Consider the following 25,880-nt stretch of genomic DNA (forward strand, 5'->3'; position numbering starts at 1 on the left):
AAGGTACTTTTACAGCATCGATAATGTAGATTTTAGTTAGTTTAACAACAAAACACAAGTAAATAGTGCTATTCCGTCTAGTCTCTCCCTATATTGTTTACCATGCAACTCTAAATATTCACTCTGAAATAGCATGTCAGTTTGGCTTAGTAATGAGTGTAATTCCTGCACGCAGCCGGACAAGCACTAGTTGCTTTTAACACATGAGAGAGGGTTTTGCTGTCATCTTTAAGGTGCGGGTGCTCCTGTTTCAGGAGGCGTGGCTCTGAATGGCAGGGGAGGGACTGTGATTCAGAGATTTATGCTAAGCTGTTAGCATTGTAAAAGATCACCTACTGCACCTTTAATATATGTACTTACATAAACAAACAATTAACAATACATGTATTACAGTATTTATACATATTTGTTAATATCAGTAAATGAAAAAAGGTGTATATTTAGTTCACATTAGCTGAGTGTATTAACTAACAGTGGCAACAAACACCCATTAAGATTTTAATAATACATTAGTGCTGAACTATGACTAATAAATGATGTGCAAGATTGTCATAGTTCATGTTAGTATATAAATTTGCTAACATTAACTAATGAAGCATTATTTTAAAATGTTACCATTTATTTATTTATTAGTTATGCAGTTTTAACACAGTGCACCTTATTTTTTTTTTCTGGATGTACTCTACCATGCAATGTTTTGGAGTCACAATATATTATTGTAGTTTCCTCAGTTTCTTTAATATTTATGAACATACAGATATAGCCTCAGATACACAACAAAAAGCAGTGGAAAAGAATAAGGGAAGGGAAAAATATAAATGTATAGGAATCTGGTCATGTCAGGCAGGAGACTGGGTATGTAGAATGCAATAAAAAGTCAAGAGTGGTCATTAGCATATTGGCAAATAGGTCTCCATATATGCCTAAATTCATTTGACTTATGATGTGCATCGTAAGTATGTTTCATAGTGTCAAGTGGAAGTATATTTGAGACATCCACATTCTGAAAGAAGGTAACTGAGGAGATACAAGATAAAAACAGATTGTTGTCATGAGAATTAATCCACAGAGAAACAAAATTATTCTTCTAAAAAGTTGTGTATTTTGGTCTAAAAAGGAACATTTCATATCAACAATATACAGTGCAGTACACAATGAAACAAAACAATGTTCCTCCAGGACCAAGGTGCTACATCAAACAACATAAATTGACAACATAACACAGGACTACACACTACTGTAAAAATTAAGAAGAATGAATTAAAATAAGACAAACTAATATAAAAAATAAGAGTTAGAGGGCATTTTTTGAAAGGTCAAGGGAATTTTTTTTTCCAAGTGGGATATTCGAAACAATCCTAAGCATTTAGTCCTGTAAAAGTCTAAAATTTCAAAAAATTTAAATTCTAAATTTATTATGGTCTTAAAAATGTCTTAAAGTTTTACATTTAACTTGGTGAAACATGCAGAAACCCTGAACAAAGAAATTAAGACATTTAGAACGATTAGAAGTGACTGCATACATTATGATGTCACAAATATATTATGCCCAAATCTATAGCTAAAAGTGCCCTAACTGTGCTTAAAATATAAGCCCATTCAAGCAGTGCTGATGTAATACAAATGAGTGTGTTGATTTAATGTGGCTGAAAGGAGTTTAAAATCAGCTACTGCTTGATGATGCTATAAATGTATTTCTGAAGGATTTAACGGATACAAATGCAATATCCTGCCTCGCATCCTGTGATAGCGCAGCGTCAAAATTGCTATTTCCATGTTTTATCCCCAAATAAGCATGCACGTTTGACACGTGTGGAAAATGAAGGCAAACCGGATCCGTCTGTGTCGCACAAACACACACACACCAGGGGTCTCCCTCTCCCAACACTGATAACATCCAGCTAATTTCCCCTCTGCCTGTTTGAAATGATCCACTTTATCTCGAGCAGCCATTTACATATTATTTTTTCATTACCTTCCTGGTGCTGTTTTGTTTTCCCCTCCACTGGTATTGATTTAGATGAATCATTGATTCTCCATGCTGCACACAGATTTTTCCAAGTTTTTTTTTTTTTTGTATGTTTTTTTTACGCCAAGGACATGGTTTGGATGTGAACTTTGAATGTCAATAACTCTATATTATCATAAAAAGAGTAGTGCTGTCAAATAATTCATTTTGATTGATTGCATCCAAAACTGAAGCTTCCATTTACAGAATGTACATAATGTGTGTATTAACTGTGTATAATAATGTATATATTTAAAAAAGTAAAATAAAAAATACAACACCTATATACACTCAACGGCCACTTAATTAGATACACCTTACCTTACTAGTACCGGGTAGGACCCACCTTCAGAACTTGCTTAATCCTTCGTGGCATACATTCAACAATGTACTGGAAGTATTCCTCAGAGGTTGTGGTCCATATTGATGTGATAGCATCACGCAGTTGCTGCTGATTTGGCAGCTGCACATCCATGATGCAAATCTTCCGTTCAACCACATCCCGAAGGTGCTCTATTGGATTGGGATCTGGTGACTGTGAGGCCATTTGAGTACAGTGAACTCATTGTTCAAAAAAACAGTCTGACATGATTCGCGCTTTATGACATGGTGCGTTCTCATGCTGGAAGTAGCCCGTGGTCATGAAGGGATGGACATGGTCAGCAACAATACTCAGGTAGGCTGTGGCATTGACACAATGCTCTATTGGTACTAATAGGCCCAAAGTGTGCCAAGAAAATATCCCCACACCATTACACCCCCACCACCAGCCTGAACTGTTGATACAAAGCAGGATGGATCCATGCTTTTATGCTGTTGATGCCAAATTCTGACCCTACAATCTGAATGTCACAACAGAAATCGAGACTCATCAGATCAGGCAACGTTTTTCCAATGTTCTATGGTCCAATTTTGTTGAGCCTAGGCGAATTGTAGCCTCAGACCACTATATACTCAGAGCAGCTCGTCAGGCACCAACAACCATGCCACGTTAAAAGTCACTTAAATCACCTTTCTTCCCCATTCTAATGCTCTGTTTGAACTGCTGCAGATCGTCTTGACCATGTCTAAATGCCTAAGGCTGCGGTCACACTAGAGTAATTCGTTCGGCGCTGAGAAAAGTGGCGGGATTAAACAAGATGATTAGACATTAAAAAAGCGAGTGATTGATCCATGTTTTCACTTTCTGTCCAGAGAGGTCATGTTTCGATCGTCAATTGGTCTCACACAGTCAAGTGATGCGATTTCAAAGCTCAGAGTTCACCAAGCTTGAACTTTCCAACGCAGCGAAACTTGTCACATGAGCTTGCGTTTCCGGTCTGACGCATTCGCGTGCGTATGAATGGAAGTTCATGGGGAGAAAAGTCCAGTGTAACAGCAGCTTAAATGCATTGAGTTGCTGCTATGTGATTGGCTGATCAGAAATTTGCGTTAACGATCAGCTGGACAGGTGTACGTAAAAAGTGGCTGGTGAGTGTACAGTATAAGCTTTTAATTTGTATGCTAGTAATCGCGAAACTTTAATTTTTATGGTTGATATTTAGTTTTATTTTCATCTGCAGGGCTTTCAGGGCCACAGATCCTTGTAAAGGTATAAGGAAATGTTAAACTAAATGTTGAATGAAAAAAATCAGTAGCATTTTCCATAAAATATTATTAACATTAACAAATTAGCATTAACAACTAATAACAGAACCAACATTTACAACATTTATTAACTTTTATTAATTCTGGTTAAAGTATGTAGCTTAAAATGCAATAGCTAATAATAACATGGTACAACTATTAAACTTAAAATATGGTTTAATTTGATTTCTCAACCATTGTTTTTCAGGTTTGCGAGAGCAAGAAGATCCATGTTCAGCCTCAAGGTATAGTTTTTTATTTATTTATTAACTAATAAGTCTATGATGGATTGTAAATTTGTTGATACATTTCACACATTTTCCATTCATTCTCCTTAAACTGGATTAAGATACAACAAATGTATAATTTACAGTACACCAAATCTGTTATTAATGTAAAATAATGTTTAAATGGGGAACATTTGATACTGCATTAAGTGTTACTATTGTTTAAAGTGTTGTTAAACCTTTAAAACCACTAACAGAGTTAACAATAACAGAGTTGATATGTTCCACCATTCTGTGCTTTAGTTCTTTTAAATTTGTTTATTGATTTATTTATTTTGACAGGATTGACCAGAACACAGGAACAGGCATACAATCATTTTTAATTTAACTGAACTTACACATAATTCAGAAAAAAAGATGCTCATGTTTATTTAATTAAATAAGCTCTAAAAAAGATGAAATTTAGATTTAAATATTTTTATGATACTTGATGTATGATTCAGAGAGAGTCAAAGTGATATAGCTGGAGTCTTTAGATTAATATTTACTAGAAAAAATGTCCCTAAATACACATATAAGCATTATTTTGTTATATAACCTGGTATAATGTCTAAGTATTCAAATAAACTTTTATTGTATTGTATTTTATTTTTCAGTGCCTCTGAATATTTAGCAAATTTGATACATCACATCATTTTGACATTTGCATATTCTTATAGGGATTGAGACCAGAGTGGCATCGAATTTCAGCTGGAGTGACTTTTTACACAACACAGGTACAACACCTTCACCAGTCCTCTCCATTTAATATCCACATAATCAAAGTTTTTTTGTTTCATTTTAGAATTAAAATTTAGGCATTTTTACTCATCCTCATGCTATTCTAAACACATCAGAAGTTAGTTCATCTTTGAAAAACAACTAAAGTTATTTTTAATCAATTCTGACATATTTATTATTTATGAAAAACTATTCACCAAGAGTAAATAAATATAAATGATGAATTAAATGGCTTGTTCCTAGTCCTCTGAATGGTTGTGATTTCTTTATAAAAACAACCGATTTAATTGAGTTCGTTATTTTCATTTAACATTGGTCAGCAAACAATTCTTTACAGGATTTAAGTCTAAGTTTCATTCTTGTCATGTGGCCGGGAGTCAGTGTTTTTCTGTTGACAGAAGCCAACGTTACGTCTGTTCATATTATGGAGCAATAATGTCTTCTCAAAAGACTTGGATTAAACTGGAAGATTTATTTTTTAATTACATTTTAAAGCGAAATCTCTCTGAGTTCATAAAAAACATTTTCATTGGTACCTTGAAGATTAAAGAAAGTCTTGTGTGTTTGGGACAACATGAGGGTGGATAAATAATCACATTGGGGTGAATTAACTCTAAATATACAACAGAAAAATAGGTATTACATAGCATTGAACATTCAGACTTCTTTTGATAAATTTGGCATATGCATTCATCATCATTCCTGTCAAACACTCAGGAGCAGACGTCATGCTATTAAATATACATGTGGTCTTCAGCCTTCAACACTCTTGAACTTAGACAGACTCAAGAGCACTAAACCTTGATTAGAGACGACCTGAGCCAGAGTGAAGAGGCTTTACGTCTATAACACCGGGGGTAAAAGAGGGAAAAGATTGAAAGAGCAAAGATGTGTTGGTAATTTTGATATGATTTTCATCATTTCATATCGCTTTTTATGGTGATAAAAGTGAGGTGCTGTCATTCATGGGTAGTCTAGTACAGGTTTATTGGTAAAAAGATTGTATTTTTAGGGTGATTACTTAATGAAATGTGAGGACATCTAACGCTTAATTTTAATAATAATAAGCTTTGATTGTAAATATGAAGGGACAATCTGAGAATGCTATGGTAATTGTAGTTATAGAATTTTGGTAATTCCAGTGTTAGTAATGTCCAGGTATTAAGCCACTAGTAATAGTAAGTATTGTTACTTACACCATATTGTTAGTGTTTTTGTTTTTGATTCTTTTTTTGTGTGTGTTTTACATAAACTTCATAAATGACCTTTCAGCTCAAAGAAATATATTGTGAATTTATAGAAACATTCTATTTTGTCCTAATTGGCAAATTATTATTTTTTTTAGTAGTAGTAATAATAATACTACTGTACATGTTGTACAGTATAGAAACGTAATAGTAATAATAGAAATTATATTACAATGAAACAATAGTTTTATATTTTGATAATTGTGTTAAACTTTTAGTTTTTTTTCTTAATTTCTGTTTAACGGAGAGAAGATTTTTTTAACACATTTTAAAACATATGAGATTTAATAACTCCTTTCTAATAACTGATTTATTTTATCTTTGCCATGATGACAGTAAATAATATTTTACTAGATACATTTAAAGACTTAACTAGGGTAACTAGGTTAACTAGGCAGGTTAGGGTAATTGGGCAAGATATTGTATAACAATGGTTTGTTCTGTAGACTATCAAAAAAAATAAATAAATAATATCTTAAAGGGGCTAATAATATTGTCCCTAAAATGTTTTTAAAAAAATTAAAAACTGCTTTTATTCTATCCGAAATAAAACAAATAAGTCTTCCTACAGAAGAAAAAAATATTATCAGACAGACTGGGAAAATTTCCTTGCTCTGTCAAACATAATTTAGGAAATATTTGAAAAAGAATAAAAAAATTCAAAGAGGGGCTAAAAATTCTGACTTCAACTGTATGTGATTTTTTTTTTTTAAATTTTAAGCGGCTTTGATGGATGGCTTATTTTAAATAAATATTTTGTTATTATAATTGTCTATTCTGCCACTTCAGGGCATTAATATAATGTATATTTGCTAAAATTGATAATACAAATATCTTACGAAACCTTGGAAACAAAACAATTAGTTACAGGTGACATAAACAATGGTTCTCTTGGGGAATCATTCAGGTGTTGCAGTGGAGAACCACAGCAAGGAAAACATACTCAAAAACAAGTCTGGTCTTGAACATATTGACGCGACACAGGCTCATTGGGAAAATGTGCCCTGGTTTACATTTTTGAGAACCAAGAAATATATCCTCGTGAGTACATATGGCTGTGTTTTCTGTGTAAAAAAAACGCTATGGGGCTGTACCGCTGACTGCTTACCTCATATGGACAGCTTCTCCAGCATGACTTGGTTTGCTCAGTAGCTCACTGTGAATGGCTCCAGACTTGGGAGGCAGAGTGGACCGGGGTTTAAGTCCGAGTATGGCTCCAGTAACACGAAACATGAGGTCATGGTAAAAGCATGCAGCCGCGATGGCTTTTCTCTTCTAGTTTGCTTTTGAAAACAGTATCAGATTGTTTTAGGGAAGGCTGTGTGTGGGCCAGTCAAAAAATAATTTATAAGCTAAAAAATTTTATGCACGACGACAATTTTCTTACACGGAGGCACACAAGGACCTAATATTCTCAGAAACGTACACATCGGTCTCTGGTTGATTTACGAGAAATGGCCCATATAAGAAAACATGCCACAGGTATGCATTTAAGATTGTCAAAAATTTACATAGCTCCCTCTAGTGGATCTGCAAAAACAAAAATTGCAAGACAACGTAGTACAGGGTACACATTTGTTGGTTTTCAAAAATGTAGCCTTGGGAACATATTGGTAATACTTTATTTTGATGGTCCATTTTAGGATTAGTAGACTGTCTGCTTAACATCTGTCGATTCTGCTTATAAACAGACATTTAACTGACTAGAAACTTTACAAGTACTGTACATGTCACAGGGATTATACAGTCTGGGAAAACCTGGAAAAGTCATGGAATTTTGACATGGCATTTTCCAGGCCTGGAAAAGTTTTGAAAAAAAAAGAAAGACCCACATGATTTTGGAAAAAGTTATGGAAATTACATTCACAATAGTCATTTAACAGATGTTTTTGTCCAAAGAGCGTCTAAAGCTGCAGTCACACCAGAGCTTGTGCTTGCGAAATTCTGTTGTACGGCGCTGCGAAAAGGGTGGTATTAAACTATATGATTGGACATCAATTAAAGTAAGCGATTGCTCTATATTTTTAATTTCTTATTTTAAATTATCTTCTATTGGTCTAACGCAATCACGTGATGTGATTTCACAGGTAAGAATTCACCAAGCATGAAATTTTGAATGCAGTGAAATGCTAAACTTGTCGCATGTGCTTGCGTTTCTGGTCTGCCGCATTCGCATGCCTATAAATGTAAGTGTATGGAGCAAAAAGTGTGATCAAGGCTTTACAATAGAAGTAGTTTTATCTACTATTACTAGTTTAACAAACTATTAACATCATCTAAAATTAGTTTGACAAATATCTGTATGCTGGAATAGAGGTTAGTTGTTTTTACTTCTTTTCTTGGCCAAAAACATGGTCTCACATAATTAGTGCTGTGTAAACATTATCTATTATCTATGCATAAATATAAAAATAAGAGATTTTTGCGTGTTTCCTGATATGCTGTGATAAATTTAAACTTTCATTGTGTTTCCTATGATTTACCACGTAAACATAGACATTAAATGAAACATTAGGTCATGAAAGTTGACTTGAAAGTCCTAGAAAAGTGTGAACCCTGATGTCAACTAACCCCAACCTAACAGTCTACGTATAATCTCATGAGAATTAGTTGGCATGTAGATGCAGTGTAGCCTAAACTCAACAAACGGACCATCAAAACAAAGTGTGACCCACATATTTCCAATGAGCTTGGGTTGCTGTATGACTGGCCTGTGAAAATATAAACCAAGCATGCATTTATTTCCCTCCCAACAAACAGAAAAGATTACCAGAGTACCACTATAAAAAAAAAAAATTATGGCTAAGTCAAGACAAATATTTTATATTGCATTAACTTTTTTTTAATAAGTTGATCAGGTTTCAACTATTTTTTTTTAATGTTATACAAAGTTTAACTTAATATTTTAAGCCAGTGTGGTTGATGTAAGCTGAGATGACCTAGAAAAGTTCATTTGATTCAATAAAAAAATTTAAGGCAGCAAGATTTTTTTTACATTGTAGTTGTTTGAATGTTGTGTCATTTGTTAGTAGACCCCATGTGACCCCTTACAGAAATGTAACACGAGTTGCACATGTGAATTTGCATGTTTGAAATGTCATGTGAAAACATGTGAAAAGCTAAATACTTTTGGGACTGCTATACACCAGTCCATCGCTGCAGAAAGACCCAGTTCAAATGAATACACTGCCATTCTCCATAAACAACTAAATATGAAGAGGCCCTGAATATCTCATTCATTCTCCTGAGCTCATGCTCTGGCATGTAGAGTAATCTGCACCAGTGTGCCTGCTGCTCCGCATTGAAGACTGATCTCTACATAAGCCCATGCTTGTTTATGGAGACCCCTGGGGCTGGTGCCACTGCTCTGAGATCAGTCGACAGAAGCTCTAGCAGCTCCATCAAAGCAGGTGCTCTGACCTCCTGCTGTGCTGATTGAATGCAAAAGTGGGTGATGGGATAGCTGAGATTTCAACTCGGGATCCCACCCTGGTTGGGGGGTCTACTTTTTTTTTTTAAGGTGCAGTAGGTTTTCATATGATGGAGGAGGTCGGGTGGTCCACTGGGATTGTGCAGCATATTCCCCCTTGTAGGATTGGGTGATGAGGATGACAGTGACGCCTGCAGGGGCTCATGGGAAATATGGTCTTGATTCAGAGATGATTTAGTGTGCTCGTGGATGTGAGCGACAAGAGTGAAGTTTCAGGTCTTTCCTTTCTTCTCTGAGGCTTTGAGCTGTCTGTAGGTGTAAGTGTAGCTTGAGGGGTTGACAGTTGTGGGAAAATATAATTTAAAGGAACTTTTGACTAGCTCTGTTTTTGTTTTTGTGTTAGTTTATTTTCTGCAACACTAGACAGCATAAATAGATCAAGTAGTTTAAAGTGATAGTTCACCCAAAAAATGAGCATTTAGGGCCTTATCATACACCTGACGCAAAAAGGTGCAAGACGTGTATGATGCGATTTGTTGCATCTGTCACCGACTCGGTCCCAGTCATTCCCCTCGCTGGCCAGCAGAGGCCACCATCTCCGGACTTCTAACCATTACGTCATCCATTCACCCTGATTCCAGCACACCTGATCTCCATTCCACTAATGACCCACGTACCACATATAAGCAGCTCTCACTCACACCTCAGTGCGAAGTCTTGTTTAGCCCCGGCCAGCATTTCTGAGCGTTCTATCCTGCCTGATCTCCCGTTTACTACTACTGCCCGTCTCTCGACTCTGCTTTGTCTTCTGCCTGCCCTCGACCAAAGCCTGTTTCCTCGGACTCTGATTCTCTCCGCCTGCCCCTGACTAAAGCCTGTTACACGGACTCTGAATCACGCTGCCTGCCTCTGACCTAAGCCTGGTAATCACACTGAGTCTGTCATCTGCTACTTCCCTGTTGATGTGTATGTTGTATGTCCGCACAGCCGTGCGAGTTGTTGATGTTTAAGTGTGACTTAATAAATACTGCAAAATGGATCCCTCCGTGTCAGTCTCCCCGTTACAGAAGACTTCGCCCAACATGGATCCCGCAGCCCTCCAGGTTTTGTCTCACGAAGTCACAGCTCAAGCTCAGGTATTGTCTACTCACCAACAACAACTAACACACTTAACTCAGTTGACAGACGAACTTGTGAAATTTCTACAAAACCTGCAAGCTGCTCCCACAGCGCAACTCACCGCCAACTACTCTCCGAGTCCACTTGTTGTGACACAACCCCCGATGACCTCCGGAGCTCGATTGGCATTCCCTGACAAGTTCTCAGGTAACCCAGCAAAATGTAAAGGCTTCCTGTTGCAATGTAAACTGTTTATCGCCCAACAGCCCCATCTGTTTAAGGACGAAAATGGGAAAATTGCTTTTGTGTGCTCACTGCTCACTGGGAAAGCGCTAGACTGGGCTACTGCAGTATGGCCAGACAGTACCCCGATATTTCCCTCGTTTAATGACTTTCTCAAACGTTTTTGCACTGTGTTTGATCATCCGGAGGGTGGTCGTAACGCTGGCGAGGAGCTATTGTGTATCCAACAGGGAGATCGCTCCGCAGCTGAGTTCGCACTGCAGTTCCGCACCCTGGCAGCGCAAACAGGCTGGGCTGATGATCCACTTACTACACTCTACAGAAAAGCTCTGAGACCAGAATTGCAGAAAGAGATGGCATGTCGTGACGAGGGAGAAACACTGGATCAACTAATTGAACTTTCTATAAGGTTAGACACTCTCCTCCGCACTCGCAACCCACTGTGCTCAATTACTTCCAGTCCTGTTTCCCCTGAGACCTCCGCTGAACCAATGCAATTGGGTAGAACCCGCTTGAACCCAGAGGAACGAGAACGAAGGAGGAGAAATAACTTATGCATCTATTGCGGACTTCCAGGTCATACGAAGGTTTTATGTCCCAACAAGCCTCTCCCTAAAACCCTCTCGGTGAGTGCAACCACTATGTTCACGACCACTAATGATGTTATGAATTTGCCTGTCATTCTGAGAAATAATGGAGATGAAATTGAGACCATGGCCATGATCGATTCAGGAGCCGCTGGCAACTTTATCGACTACACGTTTGCCACCACTCACTCCATTCCTCTAACCTCCTGTGATTCCTCCCTAGCCATCACTGCTGTAGACGGGCGCCCATTGGGAGAGGGAGGCATAAAATTCCAGACTCAACCAATCTCTCTTCAAACAGGCTCTCTCCATGAAGAAGAGATTTCCCTTCTTGCCATCGACTCCCCTAAGCACTCTGTAATTCTCGGGTTGCCATGGCTACAACTACACGACCCTCAAGTTTCCTGGAGAACTGGTGAGATCACAAAATGGAGCAATCAGTGCTTTACCCAATGTCTGCATTCTGTTTCCCCAGTCCAGATCAACACGATTACCAACACCGAAGACCCTGAACTCTGTCATGTTCCCGAGGCTTATCATGAATTAACTGAGGCATTTAATAAGCAGAAGGCTACTAAGCTCCCTCCGCATCGTGAAAATGACTGTGCCATCGAACTGTTACCAGGCACCACGCCCCCTCGTGGTCGCATTTTCCCCCTCTCTCAACCTGAAACTGAAGCGATGAAGAACTACATCTCTGAGGAGCTAGAAAAGGGCTTTATCCGACCATCTACCTCACCCGCTTCAGCAGGCTTTTTCTTCGTAAAGAAGAAGGATGGTAGCTTACGCCCATGCATTGATTACCGAGGCTTAAATGAGATCACCGTCAAATACCGCTACCCCTTGCCATTGGTTCCAGCCGCCCTTGAGCAACTCCGATCCGCCCAGTATTTCACTAAGTTGGACCTCCGTAGTGCATATAACCTCATCCGCATACGACAGGGAGACGAGTGGAAAACCGGGTTCTCTACAATCGACGGCCACTATGAATACCTCGTTATGCCCTTCGGCCTAGCAAACAGTCCTTCCGTGTTCCAGGCTTTTGTAAATGAGATATTTCGAGACATGCTCAACAAATGGGTCATAGTATACATTGACGACATCCTGGTCTACTCCAACTCACTATCTGAGCACATTCAGCACGTCAGGGCAGTGCTCAAACGCCTCATCCAGAATCAGTTATATGCAAAAATCTCTAAGTGTGAATTCCACCAAACATGCATATCGTTCTTGGGTTACATCATCAGCCCCGAAGGCGTGGCCATGGACCAGCAAAAGGTCGACTCCGTGACGCAATGGCCACAACCTGAAACCATCCGACAACTGCAACGATTCCTGGGCTTTGCCAACTTCTACAGGCGCTTCATAAGAAATTTCAGTTCAGTTGCTGCTCCACTTACCGCCATGGTAAAGGCCAATAACGCTCGCCTAAAATGGAACCCAGACGCTACTCGAGCCTTTACTCAACTCAAAACCCGCTTCTCCAGTGCACCTATTCTGCGTCATCCTGATCCCGAACAACCCTTTATTGTTGAAATTGACGCATCCAACACTGGCATTGGAGCCATCCTGTCCCAAAAATCCCTAGTCACGAAGAAGCTCCATCCCTGTGCCTTCTACTCTCGCAAGCTCAACTCCGCTGAGCAGAACTACGATGTGGGAAATCGAGAACTCCTCGCCATGAAGGCGGCGTTAGAGGAGTGGAGACACTGGCTTGAAGGCGCCAAACACCCTTTCACTGTCATCACCGATCATAAAAACTTGGAATATATCCGCTCCTGTAAACGTCTGAACCCTAGACAGGCAAGATGGGCTCTGTTTTTCACACGATTCGACTTCCAAGTCACATATATCCCTGGTTCAAAAAACATCAAAGCAGACGCTCTTTCCCGCCTCTCAGACGATGAAACCTCAGAAAACAATGATGAACCCATTATCAAAGATCCTCTAATTGTCGCTCCCATCCAGTGGGACATCGAACACGAAATCCTTCAAGCCGCCGAAACCAGTTCCACGCCACAGTCCTGTCCAGAGAATAAGATCTTTGTTTCCCCGTCACTTCGGGAAAGGCTCATCTCCGAGGTACATGACCACCCCAGCTCCGGTCATCCAGGCAGCACAGCCACCGTGCAATTAATTCAATCCCGCTATTGGTGGCCATCCATAAACAAAGACGTCATCAACTTCATAAACAAATGCTCACCCTTTCAGATGTCTAAACACTCCCGTCACCGTCCAGCTGGATTACTCCAACCCCTGGAGGTGCCACACCGTCCCTGGTCACACATCGCCATAGATTTCGTCACCGATCTACCTATATCTCAGGGCAAAACCACCATCCTCACTGTAATAGATCGATTTTCTAAATCCTGCCGTCTCATTCCCATACCCAAACTGCCTACAGCCATGGAAACAGCCGAATTACTCTGCGAATGTGTATTCCGATACTATGGTCTCCCCGAAGACATCGTGTCGGATAGAGGTCCCCAGTTCACATCTCGACTCTGGTCAGCATTCTTTAAAAATCTTCAGGTGAATATTAGCCTAACATCCGGCTACCATCCCCAATCCAATGGGCAGACAGAGCGCTTGAACCAGGAGATTGGCAGATTCCTCCGCACATACTGTCACTCTAACCAGAATGAATGGGCTAAATTTCTTATGTGGGCAGAATATGCTCAAAATTCTTTGAGAAAGGCATCAACCGGGCTAACTCCATTTCAATGCGTACTGGGCTTCCAACCTCCTCTCTTTCCCTGGTCCGGCGAGACCTCCGAACTCCCCGCTCTGGACACCTGGTTCAAAAGCTGCAAAGAGGTTTGGAACGCAGCTCACACTCATCTCTCTCACGCCATACGGCGTTTCAAGGAACAAGCCGATCGACACCGACGTCCTGGTCCCATGTATTCCCCAGGACAATGGGTATGGCTTTCCACCCGTGACTTACGCCTCAGACTGCCCTGCAAGAAGCTCAGCCCCAGGTACGTGGGTCCGTTCCAAATTGAAAAACAAATATCTCCTGTTTCGTTCAGACTGACACTCCCTAATCATTTCCGTATTTCTCCCACTTTCCATGTCTCTCTGCTCAAGCCTGCTGTTGGTCCAGCCGAGGCGGATAGAGAGGTGGCAGCCGGTGAACAGGCTCCCCCGCCTCTCATGATCGATGGTGAGGAGGCCTACCAGATTCACGAAATCCTGAGATCCAGACGCCAGGGTGGACAACTCCAATATCTCATTGATTGGGAGGGGTACGGCCCGGAGGAGAGATCTTGGATTAACTGCAAGGACATCGTAGACACTACACTACTGGTAGAGTTCCACTCACAACATCCGGATATGCCGGCCCCTCGCCCCCGTGGAAGACCCCGGCGTCGAGACTTGCCTCACTTCAGGAGCCGTTCGTTGGGGGGGGGCTCTGTCACCGACTCGGTCCCAGTCATTCCCCTCGCTGGCCCGCAGAGGCCACCATCTCCGGACTTCTAACCATTACGTCATCCATTCACCCTGATTCCAGCACACCTGTTCTCCATTCCACTAATGACCCACGTACCACATATAAGCAGCTCTCACTCACACCTCAGTGCGAAGTCTTGTTTAGCCCCGGCCAGCATTTCTGAGCGTTCTATCCTGCCTGATCTCCCGTTTACTACTACTGCCCGTCTCTCGACTCTGCTTTGTCTTCTGCCTGCCCTCAACCAAAGCCTGTTTCCTCGGACTCTGATTCTCTCCGCCTGCCCCTGACTAAAGCCTGTTACACGGACTCTGAATCACGCTGCCTGCCTCTGACCTAAGCCTGGTAATCACACTGAGTCTGTCATCTGCTACTTCCCTGTTGATGTGTATGTTGTATGTCCGCACAGCCGTGCGAGTTGTTGATGTTTAAGTGTGACTTAATAAATACTGCAAAATGGATCCCTCCGTGTCAGTCTCCCCGTTACAGCAACCCTAATTGTCATGTTTTGTGCCATGTTGTTTGAATGGCAATTCCATTTTCCCCTCTTTGTGGACTCATGGGTGTGTCGGTGTTACGATTTAAATAAGTTGTCTTGGGAGAGTATTGGTAACATTTATAATATTAAATTAATACTAAGTAGATGGGTGGAAAATACACCAGGACACAAACTTCACAATCAATTCGTTTATTCCTCTTATGAGGAGATGAAAGATGAAGCCAACAAAAGAGAGGCTTACATGTGTGCGCTTTGTACAATGTATATATATATATAAAAAAAAAAAAGAAATACAATCAAAAAGTTTCAGTGGAAAAAGAACTAGAGTGGCGCCAAAACAAAGAACTAAACAAAACCAAAAGCCACCAAAGCTAGAACACAAGATCCCCTTCTAAACTTACTAATAAAAATCAAAATGTAAAAAAGAAACCGAAATCTTCAGCGTTTGCGACGCCACACATAAACTCCCTGAAATAATAAGCAAAAATACAAAATGCGGCGCTCACCCACTTACCTAGTGTTTCTTAATATTGAGGATACCTACGGGCAAAATGTATGTCGCATGACTTAGTAACCTATTCCCTTTTCCCCAAAAAGGAATGATAAACTCTTTAACCATATTAACTGAATTTACATCAGTGGATTCGTTATTCGTTATCTAAAATAGAGGTGTGTTGAGGTGCATTGTTGGTGCCTTTTAGTTTAGTTTGGTTTAAACTTTATTGTCCGTTCTTTTTGGCATAGAACAGAAACTTGTCTTTAACACTGGGTTTAAGACATCAACTGCACACATACAACAATCAAACAATAGCAACACTCATCAAGACAACGACAAAAGTTAAAAATTAAAAAAATAAATAAAATTGGCCCCATACATATTCCTGCAGATCATTTTTGACAACCATCCCATTCACTTCAAACATTGATCCGATTTAAGACAACAACTGCAATTGGGATAAATGACTTTTCAGTTTATTGTTAATAATTGTGCCTAAATACTTAAAATTTGAGACCTGCTCAACTATTTTTCCATTTATGATTCCTGGTTTATCTAAAATCTAGTATCTACTGCACTACTTGACTTCCCAGACATAGCTGGGAACTATTGTTTTTCCAATAATTAGATGTAATGAACTTTTGTCAACCAATCTGTGATACTATTGATATATTTAAAATATAGAGAACTGTTAATTTCTTCCTGACAGGAAACCACTGCCAAATCATCTGTGTATTTTATAAGAGTGAGATTTTCATCAATATTGCTTTGCAGTTCATTAATAAAAATAGAAAATAAAACAGGGTAATAATAAATATAATATAGATAATGACAATATACAGATAATAAATTTGCTAAGTTCTAAAATCTATAGTCCAGCGTACAGCACATTAGTGTGCGGGTCCAAACTTTTACATGTTGCTTAATTATTTCAGTTTATTCATGAAAGTTTGCGTTTGTATAATGTTATTATTGTTAGCAGAATTTTTAATTATATACATATTTACATTTGTTTTAATAAAAACAAGTTTAGATTTGTCCACCTGTTGGGTTTTAGAGAAGTACGCATCACCATATATGGCATTGGAATAGGACGCAAGTTTGGATATAACTCTGTTTTTTTTATTTTATTTTTTTACCACATTTCATTGTCATTTGCTGGAAATTAGAACTGAATTCAGAAATAGTTTTGAAACAAATCTTAACAAACGAAATAAAATACGTTGGCTAATGGATGTCTTCAGTGGAGTGCGCACAACACCATATATTTTTCTACGAAAGTGAAGGAGTAAAGAGAATGTAAAGATGCTGAATGGAGGAGGCTTGTTCTTTATCCTCAATGCAGATGGTCTGCTTAATTGTTTCTCGCTAGTGAAGCATTCAGTTTTTCCACTTACAAAGTCCGCCATGTAAATAGCAAATCCACCTTATAGCAACGCAACTGACTTTTAAAGAGAATGGGAGATGAGACTCTGATTGGTTTAATGCACATTGTGCGCAAACACACCCATAACTTATTAAGAGAATAAGCACAACCCTTTTAGACCATGAGCTGGTGCGCAAACCTTATTTATTTATTTTTGTCCTTAAAATAGCAGAAGTGGATTTTGACATGCCCTTAATACTTTTGTGCCATGCGCTTTAGACTTTGCACCTAGATCGTTAAAATAGAGCCCTTTCTCACAATCTACGCACTTTCAAGTGGACCCTCCCAAACCTTTGAGTTTTTTCTTCTGTTGATCACTAAATAAGTTATTTTGAGCGCAAGGCAAGTTTATTTATAGAGCGCATTTCATACACAATGGTAATTCAAAGTGCTTTACATAAACAGGAATTAGGAAACAAGTATAAGAAAATAAAACAACAAAGGAAAAAATAAATAAAAACAGATTGAAATGTGTTAAAACAGGTTATAAAACAATAAAAATGGAACGAAAGACATATTAACCATTGACTTCTGTAGTAGGAGAAAATAATACCATGGAAGTCAATGCTTACAGGGTTTTAGCCATCTTTAAGTCATCTTCTTTTGTGTTCAACAGAATAAAGAAACTCATAAAGGTTTAAACAAGTAAAGGGTGAGTAAATGATGACAAAACTTTCAGTTTTTTAGTTAATCATCCCTTTATATAAGCCAAGAATGTTGAAGTAATTTTGAATGTGGTGTGGTTGATTGTGTCAGCAGGCTGGTTTGAGTATTTCACAATGTTGTGTTTGCTGGAGAGTGGGTTATCCTCGAATGAAAACCCTTTACAATTTTGAATGATGCCTTGTGCTTATCAGCAAAACAAAAAATAGTTTTATTTAGACTATAATGACTGTAATTATAAAGCCCTCCTTGTGTGCATGTAATAATGTTTTTCTGGAACACAGTTGAAGTACAGAGCCTCATTCATATGAAACTATTTGTATGCTGAATAACATATATAGCATCACTGAAAACAATAAGTAAATAAAGTGTGGCGTATCTGATGCTTTAGTCGGCGTAACCTATGGTTGAATTTGCATATAGTTGAAAACGCAGGATTTGAAGATCTGATTTATATCAGTTTAGTGTAAACACTTTTATGTGGCCAAATATTAATAGGAATTTTCCACAAATCAAATATCGTAGGTATCTGATCAGAAAAAAAATTATGAAATGACCAAGTGTAAAACAGACCAATATTACCAGATTTTACACAAGATCTAATGCCACCAAAAGGAATAAATGTTATACTTTATGCATGCTGTTTTGTCAGCAAAAACAGGTTTTACTGATTATTAGGCTGATGGCTGTTATTTAAAAAAAAAAGTATAATGCAAAAAACACCTCTGTTACAAGTAGTTTATACTGATAATAATATTAATAAATGGAAAACACTAGAAACCACACAGATGAATACACCTCTACTATCATTATTGGTAATAAAATGGAGCAGAAAAGTATTACAGTAGATTAATTACTTGGACCGTGTTTTCATTGAAGTTATGGTTTAGTACAGTATACTAAAGAAATTACAATTGGAAAAGCATAATGGGAAATTAAGTTGGATTGCATTTGACCCAGATTTTCCATCGTGTACACTGGATAAGAGATTTAAACAGTGGGTTTGTAGAGGATTCACATCATTCAGTTCAGTGACTTCTAACAGACACTTCATGAGTTATCAAACCATATTAGATACATTTGGCCTGGACAGGATTTTTACAGATACTCGCAAGTCAGATTACTTTAATAAAAAAGAAAATTTAACGATGATTATAATTTAACCACAGTATTTTTGGAAGCCTACCTAAAAGAGAAAACAAAAACCCGGTCTCTAAATTATATAAACGCATCTAAAACAGTAAGACTCATTCATCAAATTACATAAAACAAAAAATGGGAGAAAGAGTCAAACCAATAAATAACAGAGGGAGCCTGGACAGATTCTGGACAGAGGTTCGTCATAACTCCTAAACTATCTGCATTGTGTAAGGGTATTGAAAGTTTGGCCACTTGTTGGAGACAATGTGGAACCTCAATAGCTAACCATTTTCACGTTTTTTGGGCAAACCCAAAAACACAGCCCTTCTGGAATGAAATAGCCACTGAAATAAAAAAGATAACTGGAGAAGAATTGGACTACTCATTTATTACATTATACCTAGGGAGTGTATCAGAAATTATTCCAACTGTTGACAAATACTTAATTGAAATCCTTTTGGTAAGTAGCAAAAAAGCCAAAACTCAAAAATGGTCTTAAGGTGATCCTCCAACAAGGGCTCAATGGAAAGGTTTTGTAAAGGAAATACACTCTATGGAGCGACTGACTTTGACCCTAAGATTTGATTTAAAAAAATAGTGCAGCAAGTAACGGCAAAAATAAACTGAATATTTCATTATAAATAATTTGTGAAAATGTACTTCAAATGTATTATGACTTGATTTTGTAACCCATATTACAACCACTTTGTTCTTTGTTTTTATTTTTTTTCTCTTTCTGTCCTTTTTTTCTCTTATAAATAAAATTAAAAAGTAATAAAACAATAAATAATAATATATATATATATATATATATATATATATATATATATATATATATATATATATATATATATATATATATATATATATATATATATATATATATATATATATATATATATATATATATATATTGTGAATGGCGCTTTTCTGGACACCCAAAGGTTGCCTTACAACAAGCATCTACAGCCATAACAGAAAAAATTAAAACAATTAATAAAACATTGCAAAACAAAATTGTAAATGGATGTATGGAGCTGCAGGTACAAAAACATTGTGAATATAAAATAACATGATAAAAGATAGTCAAAAGAAAGCCTGCCTAAAAAGATGGGTCTTGAGATGATATTTTAAAGTGTGAAGACTATTACTGCTCCTTAGGTCCAGGTGAAGTAAGTTCCATAGTCGAGAAGATCTGGCACCCATTGTGCTTAATGGAGTGCGAGGTGGCACCATGGGAGAAAGAGTGGCTGATCTAAGAGTGTGAGAAGGAGTATAAGTATGGAGAAGTTCAGTGAGGTATTGAGGAGAAAGATTATGAAGTGCCTTGAAAGTGAGAAGTAGTATTTTAAAAATCAATACGAAACTTTACCGTAAGCCATGAAACTGATAAAGAAGTGGTGTGACATGCTCGTGAGATGATTCTGTTGATATTGTTATGCTTCTACAGATACTGAGTTTATGGAAAATGTATATAACATGTTAAGCTAATGTGTTTTCTGACTGTATTATAAGTTTACTGACATTCCACTGTGATTAAAACACTAAGCGGTTACGTGAGACATGATAAGGCTGTTGAAAGTGAGAAAATGGTGATGTTGTTATGTTTTTTTGTTATTTACAGATTAATGTTAGATCTTAGATCAGGGGTGCTCAATGCTGTTCCTGGAGATCTACCTTCCTGCAGATTTCAGTTGCTACCCATATCAAACACACCTGCCTGTAATTATCACGTGGTGTTCAGGTCCTAATTAATTGGTTCAGGTGTGTTTGATATGGGTAGCAACTGAAATCTGCAGAAAGGTAGATCTCCAGGAACAGCATTGAGCACCCCTGTCTTAGATCAATCTTGAACTGTAGCACTTTAAACTAAATAAGTCAATTTAGCTTTAAAATATAAAATATAGCAATTAAAGCTTGAGGAATATAGCTACTAATCAAGCTTTTAATAAAGGCACATTTAACTGAGACATTTTTCAGATAAAAAAAAGTCTCTCTAGAACAGGGGTTTTCAAAGTGTGAGGCGCGGGAAAAAATATAATATAATAAAAATATAATTAAGTTTAATTATTATATGTATTTTTTATTATATTTAAACGTTTTAATTAAACAAAGCAAAAAAAAAATAATACGTCAAATATAAGAAAACCTTTTTTACCCAGAAGGCCATAGCTGTGAATTGGCTTCTGTTTGGCAAGCCCGCCAATACAGGTATATGCCTGCTAATACATGGGTCGGTTTCTGAGCTCCTCACAGAGACTGCCGTCAAACTGAAAGCAAAAGTAAAATATGTCCGGGCCCGGTCCTCTCTCGGCTTCCTCTGCCCTCGTTCCTCCTTTTATGATCCAGAGCTCCTTCCGTGGGATCCGAGGCAGGTGCGCACCGCAGGTGTATTCACTTACGCGGTGGCCTCACTCCGTTCCCACGGCTCTCAGCCACGCCCCCTCGCCACAAAAGCCTTCAAGTTCAGGGTTTAAACCCAAAAGACGACGATATGATGATCAGTATTTGAGTTTAGGATTTACGTGGACAGGACCAGCTGATGAACCACGACCTTTATGTGTGGTTTGTCAAAATATTTTGGCTAATGACAGCATAAGACCCGCTAAACTTCGACTGTTTTGACTGGGATGGACAGTTCTTAGATCTGTTCTATTCATATTGAACCATCATCCTAGTTTTAAAAACGTTACATTAAAATACTTGTTATTAATCTGTAAATAATTGCACTGTCTGTGTCTTTATATATACTGTGTGTTTGGGTGTGTGCATGCGTGTGTGTGTGTGTGGGTGCATGTTTGGGAGGAGGGGGGCACCAATGGATAAGTTGTGTCAAAAGGGAGGCCCACTGTCTTAGACTTTGAAAAACCCTGCTCTAAAATCATTCCAATTAAAATTTGCATAACACTTTAAATTCGGTCACCCTTCATGATATCTACTGGCTTATTACCTGCCTATTATTAATATATTAAGAGTTTATTAGTAGTTATAAAGTATGATCTTATTCTGCGTCCCTAATTCCAACTTACTTATTAATAAACAGCTAATAAGTCATTTATTAAGCTAGTAGTGTTATGATTTGTTAATACTGTAAATTGTGACCTAAACTGAAGTGTTAACAATGTTTGTTTTCATGCCACTTCTTATGATCAGAGTCTAGTCTAGTGAGAAAAAAAAAAAACCTGTAAACTCATGGAGAAAGGAGATGAGGAAGACATGTTTTGGGAAACATGGTGAGCACAACTAACAGTTTGTCCAAATCACTTTCTGTGGCGCATGAAACTGAATATTCTCCTCCCTCTGGAGAGATGTGCTGTTCTTGCCTTTATTTGCCTTTAGTTTTTGCCTCCCCACCTTCAGTGACTGTTTGTTTATATCCTCCTCTTTTCCTTTCATGTGAACACTTAGATCTGAAACAGCAAAAAAAGACAGTTGTCTGCTGCAGAATTCACAGATATGGGCAAACCCGCTTGGTTGCCTTTTGAGGTGTAATCCATCCTGCGGTAATTATATTTTCCTCTGAATTGCATATAAGAGAAGTTGTCAGAGCATTCATAACTGATCCTATGGAGAGTAAACTGACAAGCTTTTTTACAGTTCAGCCTCTGCTTAAAGGAGAAATATGATAATAATAGATATAATATTAGATTGTAAAAAACATTTACCCATCCATCAATCACAGGTCAAAAAATAAATAAAAGGACAGGAGTGATTTTAAACGCTGGTTGTTTATGGTGAAGTGGAGAACAGTTTCCCCCTGCTGTCTTGTTTGAGGAAGGCTGTAATCCGCCGTAAACCACTCTCGTGCACAAATCCTCTAACACTAGATTAGGGAACACGACCAAAGGCATTTATGGACTTACTTCAAAGTTAAAGTTACTGTGGGAAAAACTTTGCAATTCACAGCATGCCAGGAGCCTGTAAATTAACACATCAGATATTTACAAAGACAGATGCAAATAATGCAGTGAATGAAGATTAATCAGCTTTATTAAATTATAGATTTGTCACGCTTTGTTAAAAATTGGCTGTAATTAACATTAATTATTCATTCATCAATTTTCTTTTTGGCTTAGTCACTTTATTATTCAGGGGTTCAGAAAGCGGAATAAACCGCCAACTTATCTAGCCTCGTTATTATCCTATAGTGGAAGCCCTTCCAGCCACAACACAACACTGGGAAACACCCATTCACTCTTGCATTCACACACATACACTATGGCCAGTTCAGCTAATTCACCTATACCACATGTCTTTAGACTGTGGGGGAAACCGGAGCACCCAGGGGAAACCCATGCAACATGGGGAGAAACATGCAAACTGCACACAGAAATGCCAACTGGACCAGCCTGGACTTATGTGACCTTCTTGCTGTGAAGTGCCACCATTCCACCCAGACATTTAGTAAAATGATTGAAATTACACTTTTTTTTTGTTTGTTTGTTTAACACTAGAACTAAAGAGGCGATCATTTTGACCGTTTTTAAATTGTGTTATTGAATAACATTGGTGGCACAGAGGGTAGCGCTGTTGCCTCACAGCAAGAAGGTTGCTGGTTCAAGCCCCAGCTGGGTCAGTAGGAATTTCTGTGTGGAGTTTGCATGTTCTCCCTGTGTTCACATGGGTTTCCTCTGGGTGCACCGGTTTCCCCCACAATCCAAAGACATGTGCTGTAGGTGAATTGTGTAAGCAAGTGTATGTGTCCTGGTCCTCCAGATTTGGGGTTAAGTGTTGGGCTAACAACTCATTTAAAAAAAAAATAAATAAATAAATGTTACAAAACACCAATATGATGTGGCTAAATATCAGCTTCGATAAAAATGGCCCTGGGAGTAAGTCAGTAATAACTTTTGTTTAAAATAAAACCCACAGTACTTTAGTACTCTGACTTTTCTTAAATATGGGTATATTTTTTCGTAGGCATTCTCATTTCTCATTCATCAATACTTTCTCATACGCATTTGTACACATCACCTTATAACCTGTATATTTATAACAAATCTGTACATACAACTTAACATTCAGATCTTTTGGACTATCTGCATCTTTTTAATGTTTAATGTTTATCATCTTTTTTTTCATATTTATTTTGTGTTGTCACTTGTCACTTTATGTACACTTGAAGCTTCTGCAGCCAAAACAAATCCCTGTGTGTGAGAAGCACACTTGGCAATAAAACTGATTCTGATATTTTATTCTAACATTGTTTCTAATGTCATTCTAATATTAGAGTGTTTTTAATGACTAAAATGGTCAACTTGACAGCATGGATTTTAGAGTCTGCTACTTTATTTCAGTGTGTGCCTTTGAATATAAATGTCTGTGTTGCCTAGCAGCTTTCTGCTAACAAAAATATAACTTTCTGATAGCAAAAACATCAATTTACTTCCTTCTGACATGTCTTTTCAAATTTTAAAAACATAATTTGCACTTTCACAAAAGCTGTCCTGCTTGCTGGACACAAAGTAAGGCAGTCTAGTTGCTTGTACACCATGTTAGGCTATATTGCAAAAGAAAATCATATTTTTAGCGTAATGACTTCATGAAATATGACAGACATTGAAACCTTAATTCTAAGCACATGTGCGGTCAGAATGACTGCTGCTCATTCTAGTATTTTGGTAGTTCCAGTTTTAAACTCCTAATCGTTTGTCAGATTCAGATTTAGACTAAATAAATGAAAAATGCTAATTATCCACCTGTACATTAGTGACTTACAACAGCTTAAAAAATACAGACAAACAACTGTAAATTAACAGATAGCATATTTACTGATGAGGAAAACACTTAAAGTCATTAGGTAAATGCTCATTAAATGGAATCACTTATAGTACAATTTGACCTTAATGAAAAAAAGTCTGTTCTTACAATATCCAACATAATTCACTGTTGTACATTCATGCCCGGCTAAGACAAGAGAATAATCATTTAAAATAATGATACAAGTGTAATAAAATATTGTGATAAATTTTTGGTCGTACTTACCAGGGCGAAACAGAGGAAGAACTATGTCCCGGTGTCCATCAATCGCTGTCTGATCTGTGATCCCCTTCCCATAATGCATTTCGAAATGTATTTAAACGAAAAAACACCTGTAACGTGTAGTACGGAAAAAATCTGTTAAAATATACAGTCATTTTACTGTTATTGGACAGTGCAGTTAAGGAAACATTGATCAAAGATAAGACTTCACATTTTACAGTATACATCGAATAAAAAAAATCATATAAAAGTAATTTTGTATGATTTTATAGTCTACTTTTTAAAATATGGGTAAAATAATGATCCATCATCATTAAAAGTAAGGTAAAAAAATGTTTTTATAAAAAACGTGTGACCTGTACTTAGTAAATCATGCTTCTCATGATCAAACTGTTAATCATAATGATAAAAAGTGTCTTTCTAACAAACTTTATGATTTTTTCTTGAAATTATTTATTTATTTATTTAATTAATTATTTACAGTAAAATGTATTTCTATAAACTTTAGTTTAGGTCACAATTTATGATATTAACTACTGGCTTATTACTGTAATTATAACTAGTTATTGCTGTAGTAGTTATGATCTAATTCTACATCCCAAATCCTACCCAAAACCCAACTTCTATCTTACCAACAATTAATAAATACCTAATTAGTAGTTTATTAAGCTATTAGTGATCGTTAATAGTTTGTGAATATTGTGAATTGTAAACTAAATTAAAGTGTTATTGATATTCAGGGCAGCATGTTGGCGCAGTGGGTAGCACAATCTCCTCACAGCAAGAAGGTCGCTGGTTCAAGCCTCGGCTGGGGCAGTTAGCATTTCTGTGTGGAGTTTGCATGTTCCCCCCATGTTCGCGTGGGTTTCCTCTGGGTGCTCTGGTTTCCCCCACATGTCCAAAAACATGAGGTATAGGTGAATTGAGTTAGCTAAATTGTGTGTGTGAATAAGTGA

At 37.7% G+C, this 25,880-nt stretch overlaps 1 protein-coding gene across 2 annotated transcripts in view; it reads left to right on the forward strand.

Moving 5' to 3' along the window:
- The window catches only part of glt1d1 (glycosyltransferase 1 domain containing 1), a 93,856-nt gene that overhangs the window by 12,184 nt on the left and 55,792 nt on the right, over positions 1–25,880 (forward strand). For both annotated transcript variants that reach the window (XR_012384672.1, XM_005167246.6), the window contains exons 5-6: positions 3,843–3,879; positions 4,581–4,637. Coding sequence is in view for 1 of the 2 variants with exons in the window: in XM_005167246.6 (XP_005167303.3) it covers positions 3,843–3,879; positions 4,581–4,637 (94 nt within the window). In the remaining variant the exon portion in view is untranslated. The remainder of the gene's footprint in view (positions 1–3,842; positions 3,880–4,580; positions 4,638–25,880) is intronic.

This window comes from Danio rerio, chromosome 8 (assembly GCF_049306965.1).
Source record: "Danio rerio strain Tuebingen ecotype United States chromosome 8, GRCz12tu, whole genome shotgun sequence".
In the NCBI taxonomy this organism is placed as follows: domain Eukaryota; kingdom Metazoa; phylum Chordata; class Actinopteri; order Cypriniformes; family Danionidae; genus Danio; species Danio rerio.